The sequence below is a fragment of the Mustela erminea genome, chromosome 9, assembly GCF_009829155.1.
Source record: "Mustela erminea isolate mMusErm1 chromosome 9, mMusErm1.Pri, whole genome shotgun sequence".
Taxonomy (NCBI): domain Eukaryota; kingdom Metazoa; phylum Chordata; class Mammalia; order Carnivora; family Mustelidae; genus Mustela; species Mustela erminea.
Genome location: NC_045622.1, coordinates 21,532,244 through 21,558,353, shown reverse-complemented (window position 1 = coordinate 21,558,353; position 26,110 = coordinate 21,532,244). Strand labels below are relative to the sequence as shown.

The 26,110-nt window shown below is 45.8% G+C and overlaps 1 protein-coding gene across 1 annotated transcript; it reads right to left on the bottom strand.

Moving 5' to 3' along the window:
- Nucleotides 1-7,199: 7,199 nt before the first annotated feature.
- On the bottom strand, nucleotides 7,200-25,217 carry TIRAP (TIR domain containing adaptor protein). Its single transcript, XM_032358154.1, has 6 exons — nucleotides 25,189-25,217; nucleotides 24,390-24,524; nucleotides 23,713-23,735; nucleotides 22,805-23,122; nucleotides 8,730-9,525; nucleotides 7,200-8,341 (listed from the first exon to the last, which is right to left on the bottom strand). The coding sequence occupies exons 1-5, from the start codon at nucleotides 25,215-25,217 to the stop codon at nucleotides 8,867-8,869; spliced, it is 1,164 nt and encodes a 387-aa protein (XP_032214045.1). The 3' UTR covers nucleotides 7,200-8,341; nucleotides 8,730-8,866.
- Nucleotides 25,218-26,110: the final 893 nt, after the last annotated feature.

Genomic DNA, 26,110 nt, shown 5'->3' with positions numbered 1-26,110 from the left:
CCCTTTCGGCGCTCCGGCGGCCGCGGCGTCCCGCCTCCGCGAGGTGCAGCGACTACAACTCCCGACGGGCTCCGCGGCCTGAGTTGGTGCTGAGGGAAGAGAGACCAAGGCCGCGAGTCCCTAACCCTACCAGCTAAAGATGCTGCAGAGTGGGGCCGGGAGCTCCGGAGGGCCGGACCTGGAAAACACCTTTAGACTCCATGGATGCTTTGATACCTGACACCCTGGGTTGAACACTGACGTTTTAATAAGAATTACACGAATATTGCTTAATTAGCATGGGAAGAATGTTTCTGAAATCTGTTGAGCCCGTCTTATTTCTTGATTTTTTATGAGAGTCATTTAAACCATTTCCATTTTTCATCCATTTTCATTTCACAGAAATTTTCTTCGTGTTAAGTGCCGAAAAGAAAGGGAAGTGAGGGGCACCTGGATGGCTCAGTCAGTTAGGCATCTGCCTTCAGCTCAAGTCATGAGACCAGGATCCTGGGATCGAGCCCCATATGGGGCTCCCAGCTTGGTGGTAGGAAGCCTGCTTCTCCCTCTCCCTCTTCCCCTGCTTGTGTTAACTCTCTTGCTGTTTCTCTGGCAAATAAAATCTGAAAGGAAGGAAGGAAGGAAGGAAAGAAAGAAAAGAAAAAAGAGGGCAGAAATACATTTCTGTCACCCTCTTTTCTCCCAGGCTGGGGGCTTCTGCCTCCTCTGTTAACCTAATTTGCTCATGTCTCTGCAATGCATACAAAGATGTGATTTGCAGCTTGAATATGAATCATCTGTCAGAGTTTCTGTGCTTTGCTTTACTTTTTTTCCCCTATATAAAATTTTTACTTAAAAGAGAAATTATAAGTTTTTGGGGGGGCGTTATTTCAGGCTATCCCTTTTTCCTTGGTGTTATTTGATAGATACAAATTATTTCAAATTTACTAAAAAATTGTGCTGTTTTCTCCAAAGTCAGTTTTGAGTTGTTGTTTTGGTTTTTTTTTCCAGACAGAACTAATGAGTGAGAAAATTTTTGCAATTTTCAGTCAGTCAAAGTGCACTGTATGTCCATGACTGTTTGCTTTTGGATTATTTCTACCAGAAATATTATTATGAATTGGATAAAAGGCCAATAGTTTTGTGAAGTAGAGAGCATTAGGAGGGAGACTTAGGATCTAGAATAATTATCTTCAGTCCAAAACTTGTCCACAAGTTTCCTGGATAACATCCCCCACCTGTGGGAGTATACAGCAGAAGGTGTTGAACTATGTATCAGGCTAGAACAAATGTTTTGGGGGGTTAATGGCCATAGCAAGACCTGTTCAAAAATCCAAGGCTTAGGGGCACCTGGGTGGCTCAGTAGGTTAAAGCCTCTGCCTTTGGCTCAGGTCATGATCCCAGGGTCCTGGGATCGAGCCCCGTATCAGGCTCTCCGTTCCTCAGAGAGCCTGCTTTCTCCTCTCTCTCTGCCTGCCTCTGCCTACTTCTGATCTCTGTCTGTCGAATAAATAAATAAAACCTTTAAAAAAAATCCAAGGCTTAGATCTTATGGAAATTTCTAAGTATGTATTCTTTTTCTTTCCCTTTTTCCTCTCCCCATCCCCACACCAATCTCCCCCTATCTTTCTCTCTCTCCTTCTCTCTTCTCTCTCTGGAAGAGAACTTGAGCAGAGTATCTATGTTTTAACAATAACAACAACAACAACAAAAATGCCCTGAATTAGGAGCCATGAACTCTTGGCCCAAGGCTGTGGAGCTTTGGGCAAGTCAGCTACCCTCTCTAGGCTTCCATTTTCTTTGTGCCACTGTCCGTCCTGAACAAGCCAGGGAGATCTCTACTTTCATAGAATTCATAATCAAATGGAGATGAGGAAAACAAATAGGATAATTTTAAGATAATGATTAAGTGCTATTTCTAGAGTAAAACAGGACAAAGTGATAGAGTCTGGGGATAGGAAGAAAAGGTAGTCATGGGTGACTTCTCAGGGAGATGACATTGAGCGGAGACTTGAAGGATGAGAAGGAACCAGCATGTGAAGAGACCAGGGAACATGTATTTCAGGCAGAGAAGTCAGAATGGTGAAGACCACTTTTTGGAAACAGAAATGGCCCTTGTGGCTGGAAGGTAGTGAACAAAGGGAAGATACAAAATGAAATTGTAATAAAATACAATTCATTAGTGGCAAATTCACCAACGCAGGTATAAGTTTGATTCGGACATCCATCAGGTCAGAATTGCACTCCTAAAAAGGCCTGGCTTAAGGAAAGGAACTCATAGGAAGCCTCAGCCACCAAAGGACCTCTTAGGATACCAGACAGCAGAGTGCAGCCAACCCTGACGGCAACTCCACGGGCTTTGCTTGAATCGGGGTCATTTGTCTGTTGACGGCTTTGCACTGGGGCACCTGGGTGGCTCAGACATTAAGTGTCTGCCTTTGGCTCAGGTCATGATCCCAGGGTCCTGGGATTGAGCCCCAAATCGAGCTCCCTGCTCAGCGGGAAGCCTGCTTCTCCCTCTCCCATTCCCCCTGGTTGTGTTTCCTCTCTCACAGTGTGTCTCTCTGTAAATTAAATAAAGAAAATCTTTTTTTTAAAAAAAGAAGGCCCTGCACTGTCACATCTAATAGCCGCTAGCCATATGTAGATATTTACATTTGAATTAATTAGAATTAGATACATTAAAAATACAATAAAAAATACATTAAAAAATACAAAAAATAAAAAAAAAAATACATGCTTCAAGTGCTTGATAGCCTCCTGCAGCTACTGGCTATTACCCTGGAGAGCACAGATGTGGCTCTCTACCATCACAGAGAGTTTAATTGCTGTATTAGAAGGTTATTACTGGCAAGTCTTCTTGAGGAATCTCAAAACTTCTCCCAAATCTTTTATTTTTTTATTATTTTTTAAAAGATTTTTTATTTTTTATTTGACAGTCAGAGATCACAAGTAGGCAGAGAGGCAGACAGAGAGAGGGAGGGAAGCAGGCTCCCTGCTGAGCAGAGAGCCCGATGCGGGGCTCGATCCCAGGACCCTGAGATCATGACCTGAGCTGAAGGCAGAGGCTTAACCCACTGAGCCACCCAGGTGCCCCTTTATTTATTTATTTTTTTATTTTAAAGAAGGACCAGGCACTTCCATTTCAGGCTTTACAATAGATGAGATATCCTAAAGACAATTCAGCTAAAAACAGTTCTGGCTGCAGTTCTGGCTGCAAAATTAAAAACATCCATTTGCTTACATTGCTGCTCTCTTAATAACATTTTCAGAAATGAAAAATATGGGAGCATGAGTCTATAGAATGCTAAGTGGACACTGAAGCTTAAGTTCCAAGAGTGGTTGCTGGTTTCTAGAAGTCTAGAGCTTTGAGCTTTCGGTGCAATGTTTAAGGCACAGGAGACAAGCCCTGGGGGCTAGTGGAAGGTAAGGGACTGGAAGAGAGCATTTCTCTTAGAGCCAAGATCTCTAAGGTTCATCACCTCAATGAAAGAGGCAACTCTTAAAAACAAAACAAAAGCTCCCCCACTAAAGGAGACAAGATATTTAGGAAGGTGATCTGCCTCAACATCTGGCTGTGGAGGGAAGGAAAAAGTGCCCTGAAAATTCATAACCATGGGCCGTTCTTCATGCAGGTAGAATTCAGATTTGTACTGTCTATGTGATCCAGGAAATTCAAATTGAAAATTTAATTTATTTAAGCTGGTCTTGTATTTTTCATTGACCAACTTACTCTGTGCTAAAGTACTCCAGAAGAAACAAAGTCTAAACAGATCTATAACCACTTTAAGACATTGAAATTGTGATTTTAAATCTTCCCACAAAGAAAATGCTAGGCCCAAATGGATGAACAGATGAGTCTACCAAACATACAAGGAATAATGAGTTCCAAGCTTAAACTCTTCAATGAATAGAAAAAAGGAACCATTCCCCATCTATTTTTCAAATGAAGAATGACTGACATACAATATTCTATTAGTTTCAGGTGTACAACAGTGATTTAGTATTTATGTACATTACAAAATGGGACACCTGGGTGGCTCAGTCTGTTAAGTGTCTGTCTTTAGCTCCGGTCATGATCCCAGATTCTTCTCCCTCTGCCTGCTGCTCACTCTGCTTATGCTCTTTCCCTCTGGCAAATAAATAAAATCTTTCAAAAATAGTAAAAAAAATATACATTACAAAAATGGTCACTACTATATGTCTTGTTTCCACCTGTCACCATACAAAGTTGTTACAGGATTACTGACTGTATTTCCTATGCCATACATTACATCCCTATGTCTTAATTATTTTATAACTGGCAAATTGTACCTCTTAATTCCCCTCACCAGCTTCATCCACTCCCCCAACTATTTTAGAAGGTTGGTATAACCTTGGAAACACAACCAGAGAGGGCAACACAAGAAAAGACAATTATGGACCACTTCTACATATGAACAAAGATGTAAAACCCTAAAGAAAATGTTAGCACTCTGAATCCTGTCATTTATGACAGAGGTAGTTTATTCATCATGGACAAATTCAGTTTACCCCCAGAATGTTAAGGCTGGCTTAACATTGGAAAGTCTAATGTTATTCATTGTATTAACTAATTTAAAAGAGGAAAAAGACACATTGTCTTAGCAGATGGGGACATTTTAGATTAAATTTAAAACAATTTAAGATATGTAAAACTCGGGACGCCTGGGTGGCTCAGTTGGTTGAGCAGCTGCCTTCGGCTCAGGTCATGATCCCAGCGTTCTGGGATCGAGTCCCACATCGGGCTCCTTGCTCGGCGGGGAGCCTGCTTCTCCCTCTGCCTCTAGCCTGCCACTCTGTCTGCCTGTGCTTGCGCTCTGTATCTCTCTCTCTAACAAATAAATAAAATCTTTAAAAAAAAAAAAAAAAGATGTAAAACTCTTAACTAGAAACAGGAGACTTACAACTTGTTAAAAAATTTTGGGGGTGGTGCCTGGGTGGCTCAGTGGGTCAAAGCCTCTGCCTTCAGCTTGGGTCATGATCCCAGGGTCCTGGGATCAAGCCCCATGTCAGGATCTCTGCTCAGCAGGGAGCCTGCTTCCCCCTCTCTCTCTCTCTCTGCCTCTCTGCCTACTTGTGATCTCTCTCTGTCAAATAAATAAAGTCTTTTTTTTTTTTTTTAAGATTTTGTTTATTTATTTGACAGACAGAGATCACAAGTAGGCAGAGAGAGAGAGAGGAGGAAGCAGGCTCCCCGCTAAGCAGAAAGCCCAATGCGGGGCTTGGTTCCAGGACCCTGAGATCATGACCTGAGCTGAAGGCAGAGGCTTAACCCACTGAGTCACCCAGATGCCCCTTGTTTTGCAAATTATATGATTATCTATAGAAACAGAACAAAGTCTGTGGTCTTTTAAGTAATTCAGTAGGTTGCTTAATATTAGATCAATATGCAAAAGAACTGTGATCTTTTCTACCCGTAATAGATACGAAATATAAAAATACCTTTACAGTGGCAACAGAAAATATAAAGCACTAAGGAATAAATCTAATAAAAGTATCTGATTATAAAACTTTATTGAAATACATTTCAAGATATCAATAATGGAGACATACCATTTTAATGGAGAAAAAGATTCAATGTAAAAATGACCAATTCTTCCCAAATTAATCTCTCATCTCAATATAAGCCTAATAAAAATACTAATAGGCATTAAGACTTCTTAAAAATCATAGTAAATGAGCCAGTGTGTCACTTTGCAGGGATACGCAGACACACCTACATATGACAGTATAATGGCAGCAGTGACCTCACAATTGGTAGGAGGAAAGGGTGGACTGACTACTGGTCAGTAAAGAATGGCTATACAAATCGGGGGGAAAATTGGGCCTTTGACTTTACCAAGAACAACAACAACAAAATCAAACCCAAGCAAAACATCCCAGTGGATTAAAGACCTAAATGGGAAAGAGCTCCAGAAGAAATTATAGGAATAGGAAAGGATTTCCTAAAGAAGACACAAAAACACAGATTACAATAATTGGTAAACATTTTTATATTAAAAAAATAAAGCTTTCTGTTCTTTAAAAGATACATTAAAACTCCTAAAAACATACACAGTTTTAATACAGAGGAATAAAATAATGCCTGCGATTTGCCTCAAAGAGATCTGGTGGAAAGGGAATTGGGAGTTATTGATATGAGCTTAGCTCTGAGTTGGGAACTGGTGAAATAGGCAATGGGTATATGGGGATTCATCAGATTTTTCTCTTCCCCTTTGGTATATGATATACATAGAATTTCTCATAAAAAAGAGAATATTATGGCAGTAATATTCTGAATATTCTGAAGCTGGATACCAGCTTCATCCACCAGATCAGCAAACATTTTACACTCTGATGATTCTGTGTGTTTAGTAAGAACATGAAAAAGTGGGAAATCTCATACACAAATGGTAGGAACATAAACTGACATAACCAGGAAGAAAGTGTGGTATTTTCTACCCAAACTGAAGGTGTGTATTTACTCTCCAGCTGTTCCCCATCTGGGCGAAATCCTAGAAAATCTCACCATGGAAGCCTGTACCAAAATGTTCATAAGCTCGTTGCTTTAAAAAAACAAAAAAAAAAATATTTATTTATTTGACAGAGAGAGAGAGCACAAGCAGGCAGAGCAGCAGAGGGAGAGGGAGAAGCAGAAGCAGGCTCCCCGCTGAGCAGGGAGCCCAACTCGGGACTCTGTCCCATGACCCTGGGATCGTGACTGAGCCGAAGGCAGTCGCCCAATCAAGTGAGCCACCCAGGCACCCCGAGCTCATTGCTTTTGATAGCAACAAATGGGAAACCGCCAAATGTCCATTCGTGGTATATTAACATATGGAAATGAAAGTGAATTTCCTGGCATTACATGCAACCACTCGGATAAATCTTACATGTGAGCAACAAAAAGAATTTGTAGAATACAAACATTATAATACCATTTACATATAGCACAAAAGCATGTAAAGGTAAACATGTCAGGGATGTGTTACATGAAAAGCCGAAGAAATTCAAAATTCAGAATCATGATTGCTTCTAATGTGAGAAGGAATGAGAAGGTGATTAAGGACACAAAGGGGGTACCATCGGGATTGTAAGGTTTTGATTCTTAAGCTGGGTGGAAGGTACATGAGTGAATGTTATATTTAGTCTTTTTGTATGTAATAAAATAATTCATAATTAAAATATAAATTTTTTTCATTATATATAAATGCCAAATGTTTTACACCTGAAACTAACATACATACATATCTATATACACGTATATATGTATATATATATGTTTTTTCCAGTAGAAGGAGGGGACATGGGAGGGGAAGTGAGAGAAGAGGCACAAAAGTACCCATCACGGGAGTAAGTTCATTTTGGTTCAACAAAAGACTTACTAAGAACAGATGAATGAAACTTTATCTGTCCTATGAGGTACACAATCATCTCCCAGAAGAAAAGTGCTGACCTCTCTCGGTGCAGAGGTAAAGGACCGTGTAAAAGCAGGAGTTCTAGTCAGAACTTTGAGGCTTTGATGAAGCCCCTCCCCCCTCACTGTGAGTGAAAGCATTGGTGGGTGGGCTTCTGAGCCCGCAGCAGGCACTGAGCTTTTCCTTCTCTTCACCCTGCCTGCTACCTGCCTCCTCCTGTTTATTTAGAATGGTTTCTGGGTTTGTGTCTCTATGAAACACACAAAATAAAAATAAATACGGTGCAGTGCAGAATGCGTCTTTCATGTAGTCTTTGGTGTGGACAATGTCCCTGGGAAGGAGAAGGGCAGTAGTGTGTGAAGAACTAGGTACCTGGTGCTTTCTCCCGATGCCTGGCCTTTGGGGACACCAGCCCCACTGAAGCTTGCGGTGCAGGCTTCTAGCTTGTGATCCAAGTGCGTCACCTCTTGGGGGGCGGGACTCATCTCTCTACAGTCCCAAGGGAAGAAGATGTAGGTATGGGCCAGGTTCATGTGTGCAGTGCGGTGGGAGGCAAAACAGGGGGGATCATCTTGGTGTTAGCACCTCCTGCCACCTACAGTTTCTGGCTTCCCCATGGCAGTCCTGGGGAGGCCACAGTTTCTGCATGCCTTCCTGGGGGGAGTCCCCAGCTTCCCCGTGACCTTCCTGGGGGAGTCCCCAGCTTGCCCATGGCCTTCCTGGGGAGGCCACAGTAATGGGTGCCTGGTGGGCCATCTGACCCCAGGATTACATAGAAAGTGCTAGAAACTCTGGTTCCTTACACCTCGTCACAGCAGCTGGAGTCCAAGGCCCTGTGAGGCCCCGTGAGGTCCCGTGAGGCCATGGGCTCTCTAACTCGGTTTTCAGCTTTGCTCCAACTTGCTGGGTCCCGAGGTGATGTAAGAAGTATCAGCTGATGGTCTGCAGATCTGCAAGAGAGCAAAGAGAATCACAAGGCTTGTCCCCCTTCCCAAATCCTGACGTCTCTGTTTCCCACATCTTCTTTTTTATTTCACTTCCAAACACATGGTAATCCAATACACCCCCCCGCCCTCAGCCCCAACCCCAGATACCCAATTCCTTCCTAGTATTTGGCACTATTTTGCCTTAGTAAGCTAATGTCCATCCTGGCATTTTCCTGGCTCTGGCTGGACATCGCCAACCTGAGTTCAGTGACAGAAACCTAATACTACTAGTACTTATAATAATACCAGCTGATATTCTATTGAGAACTTGGCATGGGGCAGGCTCTGCCAGCCAGGAGTACTTTCCTGGGTGGGGCCGTGCTCTGAACCCCCGTTCAGTGTATATACTTACTTAGGGCCATACCTCATTCGCACTTTACCAGTGGGGAAACCCAAGTACGGAGGGGTCAGACAACTTCCACTGTCTTTTCCAGACCTGCCTTCTGCACTACTGGGCTACAGTGGCTGCCTCCTCAAAACCAAAGCCGGTCAGACGCTGTGGCCCTGTGGCCCAGCTGCCTTTCTCCCTTGCCCCGCACCCCCCAGTAGCTTACAACGCATGACAGCCTCCTTGACCTGGCGAAAGCCGCCATCAGGGCCCCGCCCGTCGACAAAGTACATGAACCGGAGCTCGGCAGGGTAGGCGGCTCTGGTGAGGCCCGACATCAGCGGGATGGTGCGGCCCTCGGACCCGGGGGCCTCGCTCAGGGCCTGCAGCATCTGGTACTTGCACCACGGGTCCCGCAGGAAGCCTGGGGTGATGAGCAGCACCCGACAGTGACTGCTGCTCAGGGCCTGGCACAGCTCGGTCACGATGGCGCCGCCCGGGGTGGCGTCCCGAAGCTGCAGGAAGCAGCGCAGGCTGGCTGTGCTGCCCTCCAGGTAGGAGACCAGCTCCTGGGCGGCCGCCAGGTCCTCCTCACTGTGGCACACACAGACATCGTAGTCCTTGCTCCAGCGGCCGCCGCCGCTGCTGCTGCTGGTGCTGCTGGCACCCCCGTGTGTGGGTGGGGAGGTGGGAGACCAGGCTGAGCTGAGGCCCAGGGCGGGGGGGTCCTCCTGGGAGCTCGGCTGGGAAACATCCCTGGAGGTGCTTTCTGCAGGGTCCGGCGGCTTCTTGGGCTTCGAAAGGGCCTGCCGGAACCAGTCTGTGGAGGACAGAAACGCTGCTCAGGCCGGGTCTGCTCACCAGACTGCGTCCGCATGGCCCTACACAGGGGACCCCACACCCGGCAGGTCTGCCCGTGGCCCCGCACGGGAAAAGCGTGCCACCTGACTCTCAGAGACATACCGCTCTGCTCTTTTGTTCATCCTTTGGGACGTGCCTTCAGGGTCCCATTATCTTTAAAGGTTTGGGGAGGTCATAAAAACTCTGGCTCTTTTATGAGTCGCAAGAATGTAATATACAACATATGGGCTCTAGTTAGTAATACTCTATTCCCTATTTGAGAGTTGCCAAGAGCGGAAACCTTCCAAGTCCTCATCACAATAGAAAAAGTTCTGTGATTATGCATGGTAATGGATGGTAACTAGACCTTGTGGTGATCATTTCACAATATATACAAATATTGAATTATTTTATTGTACTGCTGAAACTAATATAATGTATGTCAATTGTACTTCAATAATTAAATAAACAAAATGCCTTTGGTGTAACAACAATATGGGGCAAAGAAAAAAAAAAAAGAAAGGAAAGGACTCTGACTTCTACCAGCCTGATTAGGAAAGATGTCTTTGACCTATTCTAGGCCCTTTGATTTCTAGTACTGTCAACTCACTCTAACCCCAAACTTCCCACTTGTGGTGACTAGCCGACCATCTGCTCGTCTGTAAGCAGAGCCATGGTAAGCTGGTCAGGATTAATCAATTCCCAAGCCCACTTTCTGCTGTAAGGGGAGGTGGATTTAGATTAAGGTGGGCTACCCTTTATGGGAGGGAAAGGAAGGAGGGATTGGCATCCTTTTGGCCCCGAGAAATCCCAGATTTCTAAATCTGTTGCTAAATATTAAAACAAAAGCCTGGGAGAGGGTTACTGCTCAGAGTTCCTGAAAAGCAAAGTCTAGTGATTACAACCTACACTTTGGAGCCAGGCATCAGTCTGATTGTGGACCTACACCTTGCTTGCCATGTGACCTTAAGCAAGTCAGTCTACGTCTACCATTTCCTCATCTGTTCCACAGGTTCATTTTAATTGTTGTTGAAGATTAACTGAGATAATGCAGTGCCTGGTATATTTAAGTATTCCATAATGAGATCAGCTCAGCTTCCCCAGCTTTTGATAAGAACAGACAGTTTAGTGTTCTGGATATTAATTTGTTTTCTCACTCTGCTTGGCTCCTTTGTCTGATAGGTTCAGAAAGACATTGGCGAGAAGTGCTCAGCACCAGGGTTTCCAGGTTAGGAATATTAGCTTAGCATGCATGGAAAAGCTGTGAGCCCAGAGCATTAAGGTTCTATGATACATGCCTTTCTCCTCACTCACCACAAAGCATGGGGTCTCCGAGGTCAAGGCCGGAGCCAGGGAGCCCACCATTGTCAGCCTCCCGCCATGTCCTGCTGCATGTGGGCCAGGAAGCCCTCCCACTTCACGCACTCCTAGCTATGAATACAGCGGAATTAGGAGTTGGCTTCCACTCACCAGCCATCTTGCCCAGAGGCTTCTTAGACCGGGAGCGAGGAGCTGGGAAGGAGGATGATGACGATGCCATAGTATGGGGCTCAAAACTAACCCCATGAGATCAGGCATTGGTAAAGTGAGAGAAGGGAGGGGACTCAGTCTTGACCTTATGGAACAGCCATCCTATAAGAGACAGAGAGACAGGATCACAAAAATTATACTTATGTTACTCTCAGTCCCAGTGTGAGCTCTAGATGTTCTCTCCTGATGCCTGACTGAGCCTCAGCCCCTCTACTTGTCCCTGATCCCTATCCCACATCAACCACTGTTGATTGGGTCCGGCTTCCAGAAAAACCCAGATCTGTGAAGAGTGGCGAGACAGAGTGAGAGCCCAGGGTGAGCTGTTGAGTGACTGTCCCCTGCTGCACCTGGCCAGGTGCACCTTGGGGTTCTGGGGCAGGACAGATGGCAGGAAGCTCTGGATCTGGACTTCCTGTGTGGGAGGAGGGGGTAAAGATGGCGGCAGAGTGGGAGAACCTTGGGCTTGCCAGTGCCCTGAACACAGCGAGAGAACTCTCAAATCATCCTAAATACCCACAGAAATCCACCCAAAGACTGGCAGGACAAACTCCACAACTAAAGGGAGAGAAGAAGCCACATTGAAGAAGGTAGGAAGTGCAGAGACCTGGTGTAGGGGAGAAACAGATCCTGGCTGTTATGGGGGTGGGGGTACCCATGGCCGTAGAGAAGGGCTGAGACAGAGAAGCACACAGGAGATCCGCACAAGGAGAATATTTAACCCAATGCCAGTGGCTTGGGAGGCGAGAGGGGCTGAAATTGGTGAGATTTTGCAACCAGCAGGGCTTAGAGCCTGGAGTTCTAAAGATTGGAGGACTTGGCTGGGCTAGAGCTCTGAGGGTGCAGCCCTGCTCCTGGAGAGAAGGCGGGCAAGCAACTGGAGGCAGGTGGCTTGGAAACAGCCATCTGAAGAGCACCTGGGGCATGCAGGGGGCAGGTTATTCACTCTCCCCCACCCCCGAGAGGCAGCAATCTCAGAGAAAGACGCCTTTCCAGGAACAAAGGAGTTGGCCAGCACCATTTCCCTGTTGCCCCTCGGCATAAACAGAGCCTCCAGTGGCAGGCAGCTCTGTGGGACACTGGCTGCCTAACCAGCTTACACCAAGCCTCCCCCACACTCTGGTGGGACTGCCCCTCTCCATCAAGCTTGTCACCTTCCCAGCAGTGGTGGCCCCCTCCCCAAAAGAACCAACACAAAGCCCTGCCCACACCACATCTCCTGACCGGAGTGTTCTGCAGGGCTCTAGTGAAAGCAGCGTCAGGTCTCATTTAACAAGCAGACCAGAGCACACCAGTTAAAACTCAGCTCACCATGGCCAGGGACCAAACACTGCTCATTGCTGGCAAGGAGAGCCTCTGCCGACAACTGGCCTGAAGGACAGAGCAGCCGAAACACAGCAGCAGAGTGTAGGCAGCATGGACCAGAGACACTAACTGAAGCACCGGGCCTCGGGGAACTCGGTGACCTCTTCTTCATAAGGCCATTTTCTGGCTTTTCTAGCACAGAGAAGAAGGCAGATATTTAGATAAAATGTGAATATGGAAGAATTTATACCAGATGAAAGAACAAAATAAGGCCATGACCAGAAATCTAAGAAAAGCAGGTACAATTGGCATGTCTGATAGAGAATTTAGAGTAATACTCATAAGAATGATCATTGGACCTGAGACAATTAAAAACTTCAGGGAGACTCTTACCATAGAGTTAAGAAATTGCGTTTCAGAATTAAAGAGGACAATAAATGAGACAGTAAACAGGTGTGATGCAATGAACCACAGGGTGGAAGAAGCAAAGGAACAAATTGGTGACCTAGAAGGTAATCAAGCTGAAGGAAAGAGAGATAAAAGATTACGCAAAACAAGAATAGACTTAGGGAACTCAGTGACTCCACAAACAGAAAACGTTTGTATTATAGGGATCCCGGGGAAGAAGAGTGAGAAAAGGGGGCAGAAAATTTATTTGAAGAAGTAAGAGCTGAAAACCTTCCTAATCTGGGGAAGGAAGCAGATGTCCAGATCCAAGAGGCAAGGAGTACCCCCAACAAAATCAACAAAAGCAGATCCACACCAAGATATATTATAATTCAACTGCCAAAATATAGTAGTAAGGAAAAAATATTAAAAGCAGCAAGACAAAAGAAGATGGTTACTTATAAGGGAAAATCCATAAGGCTTGCAGCAAAATTTTCAGCACAAACTCTCCAAGGGAAGGCATGATATAGTCCAAGAGTTGAGTGGGAAAAATCTGCAGCGAAGAATACTCTATCCAGCAAGGCTCACATTCAGAATAGAATAGAAACAGAGAGTTCCACAGACAAACAAGGACTTTCTGTGTCAATGCTAAAATCTAAGGACAACTGCAATTTGGACAAACAATTACATATCCAAATAGATGTTGAACAGTAGAGAGAGAAAGCACATGCAAGAAACCTTGGGAGACTTCCTCCAGTCTGCCTTCCACTGAGTAACTCCCTCCATCCACCTATCCATCTGCTCATTGAAACACCCCCCCCCTTTCCCCCTTTCCCTCAACTGTCAGTTCAGGGAGATAGTGTCACATAGTGGTAAAGTCTACAGAGTATAGGCAGAGAGCCTGGATTTTCACCTCTTTTTAACTGTTTAATCTTGCTAAGCTTCAACTTCTCCATTTTTGAAATTAAAATAAAACTAGAACCTTCTCAGCTTTATTATGAAGGTCACATGAGATAATTTATGTAAAGTGCTAATGATTCAGTATATAATGTTCAGAAAATAATGTGGGTTAGCATGTATTTAAAATAATCTAGATATTGGAGGGATACGTTATGTTCATGGTTTAGAAGACTCACTATTGTAATTTTCCCCAAACTAATCTTAAGGTCCGTGTTATCCAAATTTGTTGTTGGGGGGGGCAGGGATTATCAAACTTTTTCTAAATTTATATGGAAATGCAGAGGACCAAGAATCTCTTCAATGGGCAATTTGTTGTACTTCCTTCTCACCACGATGATCAGGCTATCGCTGATGGTGGAGGTTCTGTTAGCCCAGGTTTCTGGGCCGACACGATGTGGAGCAGAGCCCTCTCCCATCTGAGGTGGAATTTCAGTGTTGGCATGTGAAGGGCTGGTAGAGAACTTGGCTCTAGAGTGGACAGAGCTGCTTGCTTTCTTACTCTGAGCTATCTGCAGAGGTCAAAACAGACCCCTGGGAACTCACAGAAAAACTACTTGTTTTATGAAACACACAGTAATAAGTTTCCAAGTTGGAAATATGTTATTCAAGGTTGAGGATGATGCTTTTTGTTCACTGCTAAATGCTATACATCTCTATGCCAAGCCAGGGACTATCAGATGAGTTACTGATGACTCATGAAACTATATCAAAGTTCAAAAAAAAAGACAGAACTTAAACCACTGTAGCAAGTGGTGGGGTGGAGAGAAGGAGTGAAGTGGGCACAGGAACCAGAGACATCTCGAAAGAAAAGAGCAGTTAGCTGCCAAGCCAGGAACAGGACGTGAAAAGGTGAACATTGTTGTGTATGTGTGGGTCTTTTCCTACCTCATATTCTTTGAATTTCAGACAGCCTGAGTGGTATGCCGAAGTTAAGGAAAGCAGTGCCTGATAACCACTGAGTTGGAAATCCTTTTCCCTGTGTAGGGTTGCTGTCCCTCGACATCTTCATTTAAACCATTCCAGATGCCCTTTCTTTCTCCCAATAGTAGACATGATGTCCCTGGGTTTTAATGTAATTTAAATATTTTTAAATTACAGTTTTTTCTTACTTTTAAAATTATTTGGCAGTTATGTCTTAATTTTATTTTATTTTTTTAAGATTTTGTTTATTTATTTGGCAGACAGAGATCACAAGTAGGCAGAGAGGCAGGAAGAGAGAGACGGAGAAGCAGGCTCCCTGCTGAGCAGAGAGCCCGATGCGGGACTCTATCCCAGGACCCTGGGATTATGACCTGAGCCGAAGGCAGATGCTTAACCCACTGAGCCACCCAGGTGCCCCTTTGTCTTAATTTTAAAGTTATTCGACCTTGATAGACTTATAAACCGGAGAATCACTTGATAGTCTTAATGTTAGTTTAAAGCTTAGAAACTAACATAATACTTTAATCTTCTTAACAGATATAGATTTAAGAGTTTCAGTTTCTCATTTTATGGCATGACTTGCCTTTTTGGCCATACATGCTGATTTTTGGCAGTTGCCTTTTCTCATCACTTGGTTAAGAAGAAATCCAGTTGCCCAACAGCATACGCCGCTGTAAGCAGGTTGGTATAAGCCCTTGGGACTACTGTTACGGAAATATTTAAATACAGGAAAAGACAACATCTTTGACATAGGATAATTGAGCAAGATGGCACACTAAGTTCCATTAACCCTACACACTGTCTACTTCCCGGAATCTAAAACTCCACTACACCTTCCTTGTTATCTTTCAGTTCCTGTGCAGCTGAAGCTATGGGGCTATCACACTTAAATATGCTTTACTCTTTTTTTTTTTTTTAAAGATTTTATTTATTTATTTGACAGAGAGAAATCACAAGTAGATGGAGAGGCAGGCAGAGAGAGAGAGAGAGGGAAGCAGGCTCTCTGCCGAGCAGAGAGCCCGATGTGGGACTCGATCCCAGGACTCTGAGATCATGACCTGAGCCGAAGGCAGCGGCTTAACCCACTGAGCCACCCAGGCGCCCCAAATATGCTTTACTCTTTACAGAACTTAGAACTAGTCATCTGTGAGAGAGAGGAGACATAGCTGTCAAACTATGAGAAGTTAATGAACTTAAATCTCCAAATGGAAGGTCTAATTACTAGCTCTGTCTAGTCTTAGATTCGTTGTGTGGCTTAGGAACAGTCACTTTTCCTTGTGCTTTTTCAGAATTCATAAAGTAAAATGATATATACCTAAATGCCTGCTTTATAGATCATTACAAAGGCTTGATAGAAAATTACTAAAAGCTTCTTTTAAAAAAGCAACAGCATGATCCCTTTAGTGTTTTTTAGAATGCTTTTGCTGTAGGATGTGTAGGAATATATTATGTGAGGGAAATATTATCATATTATCACTGTATAAAATACAAAGCGTATTAAGTATTATCCAATATCTAACGTGTCCAATATCTATTACACAGGCAATGTACTGAATCCTATAAAAACATATGATTAGAATATGTATTTTAGGGCACCTGGGAGGCTCAGTTGGTTAACTGACTGTCTTTGGCTTAGGTCATGACCTGGAGTCCCATGATCGAGTCGCGAATGGGCTCCCTGCTCAGTGGGGAGTCTGCTTCTCCCCTGACCCTCCCCCCTCACATGCCCTCTCTCTCAAATAAATAAATAAAATCTTTTTAAAAGAGAATATGTATTTTATATCATTTATATTACATTTCTACTAAGCAGGAATCACTATCAATGGTGGACAGGGTAACGGTCCCATAAAGATATCCACATCTTAATCCTCAGAACCAGTGAATATGCTACCCTCCATGGCAAAAATGGACTTTGCAGACGGGATTAAGGATCTTGAGATGTGCAGAGTATCCTGGATTATCTGACAGGGCTCAATATAATCACGAGGGTCCGTCCGAGAGGCAGGCAGGAGGGTCAGAGTGAGGAGGAGTGACAGCAGAAGCAGAGGCTGGTGTCATGTGAGCCCCTGAGCAGGGAATACAGGAAAAGGCAAGCAAAAGGATTCTTCTCTAGAGCATCCAGAAGGAACACAGCCCTGCCAATCCATTTAAGACCTCTGACTGCCACAACTGTCAGCTAATCAATGTCTGTCCTATTAAGCCAGTAAGTTTTTGGTGATTTGTTACACAAGCAGTAGGAAACGATTACATGATCTTTGATTGTCTGTCCTGCTAGTGAACGGAGGAAGCCCTAAATCTGAGGGCGAAAGACCGGTCTGTTCAAAGGTTTACATTGTCTGAAAGAGTTTTTCACTTCTTCGATGAACAAATTATCCTGACACTTGATTTTGACTTTAAGAACACTGATTTCAGTGATTAAGTTTGCTTCTCAAACATTTGCTAAAACCCTTGGTGGGTGGGATCGTTAGGATGTGCAGGAGAGTATCATTTAAAGTGCTCAATTTAACTGTTACTAGCCGGATGGATATAATACTGTTATTTCCAAGAGCCGTGTGCAGATGAGTAGACTGGCCCCGGGGTGGACTCCATGTTCACACCCGTAAGTGTGGGCCAGACCCATGACTTCTAACCAACTGAATATGGCAAAGATTATGGAATGTCACTTACCTGGTGACATTACCATACACATGACATATACGTGAGTGTATATGCACTTATATGTATACACACACATTATGTATATATCTACCATATAAGATATGTACATGTGTTGGGGCACCTGGGTGGCTCAGCGGGTTAAGCCTCTGCCTTCAGCTCAGGTCATAATCTCAGGGTCCTGGGATCGAACCCTGTATCGGGCTCTCTGCTCGGCAGGGAGCCTGCTTCCCCTTCTCTCTCTGCCTGCCTCTCTGCCCATTTATGATCTCTCTCTCTGTCAAATAAATAAATAAAATCTTAAAAAAAAAAAAAGATGTACACGTGGAGTGCCTGGCTGGTTCAGTTGGTAGAGTGTATGACTCTTGAACTTGGGGTCATGAATTCAAGCCCTACATGGGTTGTAGAGATTACTTTAAAAATATATATATATGTAAAAGATGTGTACATATGAATATGGCATATATATGAATATTGTGTCATGCTTGTGTGTGTGTGTGTGTGTTTATGTATTTGTGTTTAAATCCATCTAGCTGACCAGAGAGTGATTCCTTTACTGACTTTGAAGAATCTCCCAGCCTCGTTGTGAGAGGGCCAGTGTCAAGAAATTGCAGGCAGCTTCTAGAAGCTGTGTGATCTCAAGAAGTAACCTCTAGAGAAGTAATCTCCAGCTGACAGCCAGCAAGAAAACAGACCTCAGTCTTAAAACTGCAAGAAGATTCTGCCATCAAAGAACAACCTGAGGGAGCCTGGTAGTGGCTCTTACCCCATTTAAACCCCAGTGGCTTTGCGGCCCCAGCTAGTACCTGGACATAAGCCAGGTAAGACCCCAGCAGAAGACTCAGCCAAGCCTTTCCTGGGCCCTTAACCCACAGAAACCATGAGATAATAAACAGGTGTTGGGGTAAACTGCTGAATTTGTGGTCACTTTTTACACTGCCCCGAAAACAAATACAGGGACTAGCAGAAATGATGGTTTAAAATGACAGTTCCCGGGCGCCTGGGTGGCTCAGTCAGTTAAGCCGCTGCCTTTGGCTCAGGTCGTGATCCCAGGGTCCTGGGATCAAGTCCTGCATTGGGCTCCTTGTCCATCAGGGAGCCTGCTTCTCTCTCTTTGCCTCTGCCTGCCACTCTGACTGCTTGTGTTCTCTCTCTCTCTCTGACAAATAAATAAAATCTTTAAACAAAACAAAACAAAACAAAAACTTAAAATGCCAGTTCTCATGCCCCCTCCCAAATCTACTGAAGTAAATCTCTGGGTAAAGCTTGGGAAAAGGATTTTTAAACAAATACCTCAGGATTCTGATGTACCTAAGCAGATTGGTCTAGTGGCTTATGTCAGTGGATCCCAAACTAAGTTGCATTATTGTTATCACCTAGAGAGCTTTTAAAAAACATAGATACTCCTGGAAAACCTTACTCAGTATTTCAGAAATGGGGCCCAAGAATCCATTTTGGAAGAGCTGTCTAAAAAATTCTGACCCAAGGAACCACTAGTCTCAATTTATATTGTTACTTATTTTTATAAGCAGTGAAAGAGTGAAAGCAGACCAGTAAATCTTGAGATTGAATTTATGAAATAAATTCCAAATGACTGATTCTGCTATCAAGTCAAATTTAAGATGGAACTCTAGCAGGCAGAGAACAGTCAGAGAATTCCGGTTGATTAACTGAAGTCTTACGACCTGTATTAAAATAAATCATGTTCATGGGCATATACGCTTTCAACACTATATTTTATAAATTTTGAAGACTTTAAAAATGTCAAAAGGTATATATATGTGCATACGTGTGTATAACGGCACCCATTTTAAAAAATTAAATTATAAGTCAAAAGTATTGTAACTTTGGTTATTCAAATCTGAAACTTCAGCTGAAGTTCAGTCACGAGGAACTATCTTAGGGATCCAACATAAATGGGAAGCATTATAATTAATGTTGAGGTATTTTGCAAAAAAGTAGCAAATTGGTCTTTGGGAAACTTCAGTTTCTCAGTTCTAAAAAATTCTCTCTGCTTCTGAAACTGTATCATACAGGGGCTCAAGCTTATTTTAACTATAATGGTATAAATTTATTTAAAGATTTTATTTATTTGATAGACAGAGATTACAAGTAGTCAGAGAGGCAGGCAGGGAGAAAGGAGGAAGCAGGCTCCTCGCTGAGCAGAGAGCCCGATGCAGGGCTCGATCCCAGGACCCTGAGACCATGACCTGAGCTAAAGGCAGAGGCTTTAACCCACTGAGCCACCAAGGCTCCCCTAAAATGGTGTAAATTAATTTTGTATTTACTTTGCAGTAGATCTGATGTAAATACGCAGCATTGAATGTAATATAGATTGTGCCACTAGTAAATTTATGGATGGATACAGTTTACAAATTATATACCCTTTTACACTAGTCCCCTGTTGAGCTTACAAAATGACTACTATATATATATATATATATTTTTTTTAAAGGCTTTGGAGGCATAGTTAGATTAAAAAAAAATACCTAAGATCTTAAAGAAGAACATTGCAGAGGCGCTTCCACCACCAGAATAATAAAGACTTATTATGAAGCACTATTTAAGGCAACTGCTATTGGTGCACAAGTAGACAGACGGATAGAAAAACAGGGTGTCTAGAAACAGATCCACATCCATACAGTTTCCTGATGAATGGCAAGGCCGACACTGCCAAACAGTGGAGAAATGGTGCTGCGTCAATTTTGATAGCCTGCGGGAAAAAATAAATCTTGACCCGTATCTTACACGATCCGAAAAACTCAATCTCAAATAGGCGGTAGATAGAAGTGAGAATAACAAGAAAATTGCTTTTAGAGGAAATTATAAGAGATTATCTTCCTGATTTCATCTTCTGGTTATTTAAAATTGAGATGTAATGTAGTATGGTGAGTGCTGTGAAGTGTGTAAGCCTCATGATTCACAAAAATGTACCCCTGGGGCAAATAATACATTATATGTCAATAAAATAATCAATAAAAAATAAAATTGAGATGTAATTGACATATAGCATTTTAGTTTCAGGTGTACAACACAGTGATATATGTATATATTGTGAAATGGTCACCACAATGAGTCTAGCTAACATCTCTACATAGTTATACATATTTTTATCTTGATGAGAATAAATCCACTAAGTTAGCAACCTTCAAACATGCAATACAGTTTCATAGTCTAGTCACCATGCTGTAAATTTACAATCCCCAGGATTTCTTTTATTTCATAACTGGAGTTTGTACCTTCTGACCACCTTCACTCATTTTGCCCACCCACTTCCCCCTGGGGTAAGCAAAGATTTTTTTCAACTGGTCATAAATAATACAACCGTTTGGGAGGGGGGAGAGCAATCTGGCAATATTAAAGGGAAAAATTTCTGTTCATCAAAAGACATCTTCGAGTGAAAAGGCCGTCACCTGAGAAGATAATTTAAAAATATATATCCAGGGGCGCCTGGGTGGCTCAGTGGGTTAAGCCGCTGCCTTCGGCTCAGGTCATGATCTCGGAGTCCTGGGATCGAGTCCCGCATCCGGCTCTCTGCTCAGCAGAGAGCCTGCTTCCCTCTCTCTCTCTCTGCCTGCCTCTCCATCTACTTGTGATTTCTCTCTGTCAAATAAATAAATAAAATCTTTAAAAAAAAAAAAAGGTAAAAATATATATCCAGTGTTTCATAACCAGAATGTTTAAGAAATCTTACAAACTAGTAAGAAAGTGAAAATCTATTGGAAAAAAATGTGCAGAAGAACCAAACACTTTGCAAAAAGTGCCCAACAGACATGAAAAGATGCAGATTCATTACCCCTAAGCGAAATGCAAAGTAAGGCCTCAGTCCAACACCAGGGCTGGAGCACTAAGCAGAACTGCTACAATGAAAAAAAAGAGACAGTATCAAGTACTGGTAAAGATGTTGAGGAGCAGGAACTCACTGCTGGTGGGAGTGTAAACTCACAAAACAACTTTGGAAAACTAGTGGCACTTAAGTATACTAAAGCTGATCGTGAACACACCCAGCATTTCCACTCTTAGAAATATACCCAACAGAACTGCTCTATACATGCACCAAAAGACAGCCCCAAGAATCCTCCCGGCACTATTCAAAAAACCAACCAAACAAAAAAACCCCCACCTGGAAACAACCCCTATCGATCCACCCAAGTGGCCTGTAGAAAGTAGAAGTAAATTGTGCTCTATCTGCACAGGGCAGAATCACACATCTGCTGAGATCGATGAATCACAGCTAAATGCAACTTGGCTGTGTCTCACATACTGAGGATAAAGTACTACACGCAAAAGGTAGGTACCCGTGAGCCCATATATCAGAAGTTCAAAACCAAGGAAACTTTTTATGATGTGAGAAGCCAGGATAATAGTTCCCCCTTAGACGAAAGTAGTCACTGGAAGTGGACATAGAGGGCTTCTGGACTGCTAGTGAGATTTTATTTATTCTGAATGCAGGTTGCCTAGGAAATGTTCACTGTGTGAAAGCTGTACACTTGTGACTGTGCAATTCTTTGTAGGCAGGCCATATTTTTTTCTTTCTTTCTTTTTTTTTTTTTAAAGATTTTATTTATTTATTTGACAGAGAGAAAGCACAAGTAGGCAGAGAGGCAGGCAAAGAGAGAGGAGGAAGCAGGCTCCTCGCTGAGAAGAGAGCCCAATGCGGGACTCGATCCCATGATCCTGGGATCATGACCTGAGCCGAAGACAGTTTTAACCCACTGAGCCACCCAGGCGCCCCTGTATGCAGGTCGTATTTCAATAGTGTCTTAAAAGTTAAAATAAAGAATAACTAGCTGTGACTTTCTCCGACCGTCACTCCTGGCCCTGGGTGCCCTCTGATTTGGTGTCTCAGCTACGCGAGTACTCGGGACTGTCCCTCTCTCAGTGGCACTGACCAGGTTTGTGTTGGGATTTCTAATCTGCCCGTCTGCAGGGGAAGGACAGGGCTGATCCCTCCCTGTCCCATGCTCTCACTCCGCGCTGCACAGGTTGCCCTGCCCAAGACAGACGTTCGTGAAAGAAATGCCTCCGTGGGTCATGAGCCCTAACTAAAGCCGTGTTCGTGCTGGAACAGTCGCAAAGGCCATCGCAAGAGCAAAGAAGGACGTGAGGAGACCGTGGCAGAAACACAACAGTGAAAGATGGAAATCACCCGACCGGGCTGGGCTTTTCAACCCACACCGAAGGGGGCTCCCCGCTCTAGCTCCTTCGCGACGGAGAAAGGGACAGCTTTCTCGGAGAGCCTGTTCATCCGTTTCCGCGTTCAGGGTGCCCGTGGCACCCGGGTAGAGAGGGCAGGAGAGGGGAAGGCGGGCCCCCGGGCAGACGTGCCGCGGGGGTGCGGCCAGTGCGGGAGGTGGCGCAGGGGCGCAGAGGCACGGGGACAAAGGGGCCCCGCACTTCCCGGGGACCCCGACCCTGCGGGGACCCCGCCCCCGGCCCGCACACCCTGCTCCAGCGCGGGGACCCCGCCCCCGTCCCCGCCCCCGTCCCCGCAGAGGGCTCACCTGCGCGTGGGTGGCGGCGACCCCCGCGCGGTGCGGCCCGCGGGGCTGGCTCGGGCTCCGGCGCTGTGCCGGCCACCCCCCGGCGAGGGGGAAGTGCGGCGCGCAGACCCGGGCAGACCGCCTCCCGGCTCCCCGGCTCCCCCGGAAGAGGCAGGGCGGCCCGGCCCGCGGCCCCTCCCTGGCCGGCGCCCTGGGCCTGCAGGGCCCTCCCGCCGCCGGCCGCCCAGTCGCTCCGCCCGGGAGCCGCGCCTCCCCGGTGCTCCTCGCCGCCCAGCCCACGGGGCCCGGGAAACCCCGGAGCCCGCAACCCCGCAGAAACTTGCAGAAGAGTCCGTGCTCCCGCGTACCCCAAAACGCACCAGGACAGCCTGAAGCCTCGGCTTTGTTCTGTGTCAGGGAGAAGGATAGAAACCCTTGCTCCATTCATTTCATTTTCTTAACGCCCTGCAAGGCCAGCCGCCGTACCTTTTTTTCTTTTTCTACAGTTACGAAAAGTGGAGGGGCGCCTGGGTGGCTCGGTCGGTTAAGTCGCCCACTCTCGATTTCCGCTCAGGTCCTGATGTGGGGTTCCTGAGATCGACCGTGGGTGCGGCTCCGCTCCACGCGGAGCCTGCTCAAGATTCTCTCTTTCCCTCTCCCTCTACTCCTACCCCACGCGCGCACTCTCTCCCTCTTCAAAAAAAAAAAAAAAAAAAAAAAAAGGAAAAAAGAAAAGAAAAGAAAAAAGAAAAGTGGAGATTGAAGGGCTTGTCCTAAGGCCACAAGGTAGATGGTAGCGTGACTCTCACCGCAGAAACGCGGGTGCGGGGGTCACACAGCTGAAGACGACGCCGAACCCCACGAACCCCACGCTCCCAGGCTGCAAAAACGTGCTGAGCCAGTCACTGGCCAGGCGCTGGGTTCTTCACCTGCCGGCTTGAGGATGAGCTTCCTGAAGGACCAGGACGGGTGGGGGATGGAGGGAATACAACGCGTAGCCTTTCCCAAACTTGTTTCACCCTAGTAGAAATACCAGTATCTTCCTGAGCGGTGTTCCGTGGCCTGCCAGTTTGGGAAACGTTCCTACAGCCGTGTGCCCAGAATGTTGGACGATGCGGCTGGTTTAATGGGACGGATGGAAGACCCATGGTCTCCCTTTCAATCTGATTTCCTATGTTTCTCACCAGCCAGTGGGGCGAGTTAGTGGCTAATCCTGGGAGGCAGCGTGGGCTGGGGCTGTTACAGGAGGGCTCTGGAGCAGGATTGCTGGGGCTCACACCCAGAGCTCTTCACTTACTAGCCGTCTGACCTTGGGGACAGACATATGTGGCCTGTCTAGGTTCACTTTACTCATTGTGAGGTTATAGTATCTGGTTCCCAGTGTTGCGGGGAGGAGTAGGTGAGATGAAGTAGGAAGAAGTACAGGAAAGGCTTCTTTCACCCCTTATCAAACACACATCCGCTTGGCGGGCTGGGTGCTGGACGGCTGCTGTTCCCTCCACCCACTGGGTCCCACCTCTCCCCGCTGGGCTCTTCAAGCACACCCCTTCCAGAAGTCTCCTTTCTCCTGCTTTCTTAACCCTGCCCTTCCTGCCTCGTTCGTTACCAGTCCTGTACCACCTCATGCTGTTTGGAGTTGGGCGTCCCAGGGGTTGGCCCTCCCAGGAGACTGCCAGGTCTCCAAAGCCTGGGCTCCCCCTCCCGCTCCAGCGCAGGGCACAGGCCCTCCAGTAAGCCCTGGCTGAGAGCAGGTCGGGGACACCCATGGCGGACAGCTCAGTGTTGGGAAGGCGGAGGAGGCATGGACTGAGAGGGAAGACAGATGGCAGGATTAAGTGCTCTCCTACGAGTTTGAAGAAAGCCCTGTGGCAGCACGGAGACCTCATGAATGTATTCTTAATTGAGTAAGTACTGCGTTTGTCATCTTGAAGGCCATGTTCCTCCTGACCCACAGAGGGGGTAGCTACTGAGGACAGGCTGAGTGAACGCTGGGCACCCGAGGAAGCTGGCTGATAACCAGCGTGAGAGGGGTGTTGGCCTTGGCCTGAGTTGTCCGGGAGCCCATGCCCCTGGCAAGTTCCTTCCTGTCTTTCAGCACAATGGCTCTTCCTCTTTTGCTCCCCTCGTCAGTCCTGGCTTTTCCCCACCCCCACCCCAGGGGCTTCTCCTGTTACTTCACCTGCAGACCCTCTCCCCTGCCTGCCCTCCCTCACACAGTGATCTTTAGTCAGGCCCATATTTCGTTTCCTTCTTCTCCCCAAAGGCTGCTGTTGAGGGGGAAATGAACATTTTACTAGCTGTCCTTACTCCCATTCATGTCTCCCTTCCGAACAACTGTCCCTGCAGAGCCCACTGAGGCATACTTCTTCCCAGGACCGCTCTCCCTGGGGGCCCCACTGACCTACCTGGTACGGATCCAGCCCACGGCGTGCATGGATATCGTGGACCGCTCCCTGGTTCCTGTGACACCTCACGCTCCTGGCTCTTCTCTGTTTCTCTGGCCATCTCTTCAGCTTCCTCTCCTTTGGTTCATCTCTACAAATGACAGTGGGGTCCCCCTGCTTCTCCCCTTGGTCCCCTACTCTTCTCCCCTTGTGGGGAGGGATGCCATTCTCTTCCGTGGTGTCCATCTCTCTACAGCCTAGGTCATCCTGGGTGCCCAACAGTACATACAACTCCCAGCTGGACAGCTCTACCTGATGTCCTAGGCGTACCCTCGACTCGACATGTCCCAGACTGTACCACTCATCTTGTCCCTCACCCTGCTCCTCCCCGATATCCTCACCTCCGTGAAAGGTAAGACATACATCTAGCTGCTCGAGCCAAAAACCTGAGTCTTACTTGACCCCATTTCCCGTGACTGCTGTCCCTTCTGGGATACACATGCTTCTTGCCAGGACAGTGGAGGTCTCGTTGTCTCTGCCCTGGGGACTGCAGCGACAGCCTCCCATCTGCCGCCTGGCTTTGACATCATAGCCTATTCTACACAAGGCAGTCCGGGTGACTTTTCTAAAAGGAACATTGGAGCACATCACTTCTCTATTGAAAGCCCACAGAATCCACCCCAAGCTCCACAGCATGGCTCTTTGGCTCCCGGCCCTGCCCCGCTTCTTACTCTACCCACCTTCCCTCCCTCCATGATCTTGCCTGGACAAATCACTTCTTGCCCCTTGAATTTTACTAACCCTTGGTCCTGGGCATTTATCTATGGTTCTCCTGAAGCCTGGAATCAGCCCTGTCCTCGCTATCACTCTCTGGGCTTCCCCTTTGTGCATTCACTTTGTTAAACTGCTCATCTTATAGGTTCAGCTCAGAGGTCAACTTCCC

What these genes read in the sequence shown, in the direction of transcription:
- TIRAP (XM_032358154.1), bottom strand. Translation starts at nt 25,217, where the DNA reads ATGCACGCCGTGGGCTGGATCCGTACCAG. An exon ending in CATGAGGTGGTACAGGACTG is followed by an intron (nt 23,736 to 24,389) that starts GTAACGAACGAG and finishes CTGGTCCTTCAG; the next exon opens with GAAGCTCATCCTCAAGCCGG. An exon ending in GCTCATCCTCAAGCCGGCAG is followed by an intron (nt 23,123 to 23,712) that starts GTGAAGAACCCA and finishes CTCTTCTGCAAG; the next exon opens with TTTCTGCGGGGTTGCGGGCT.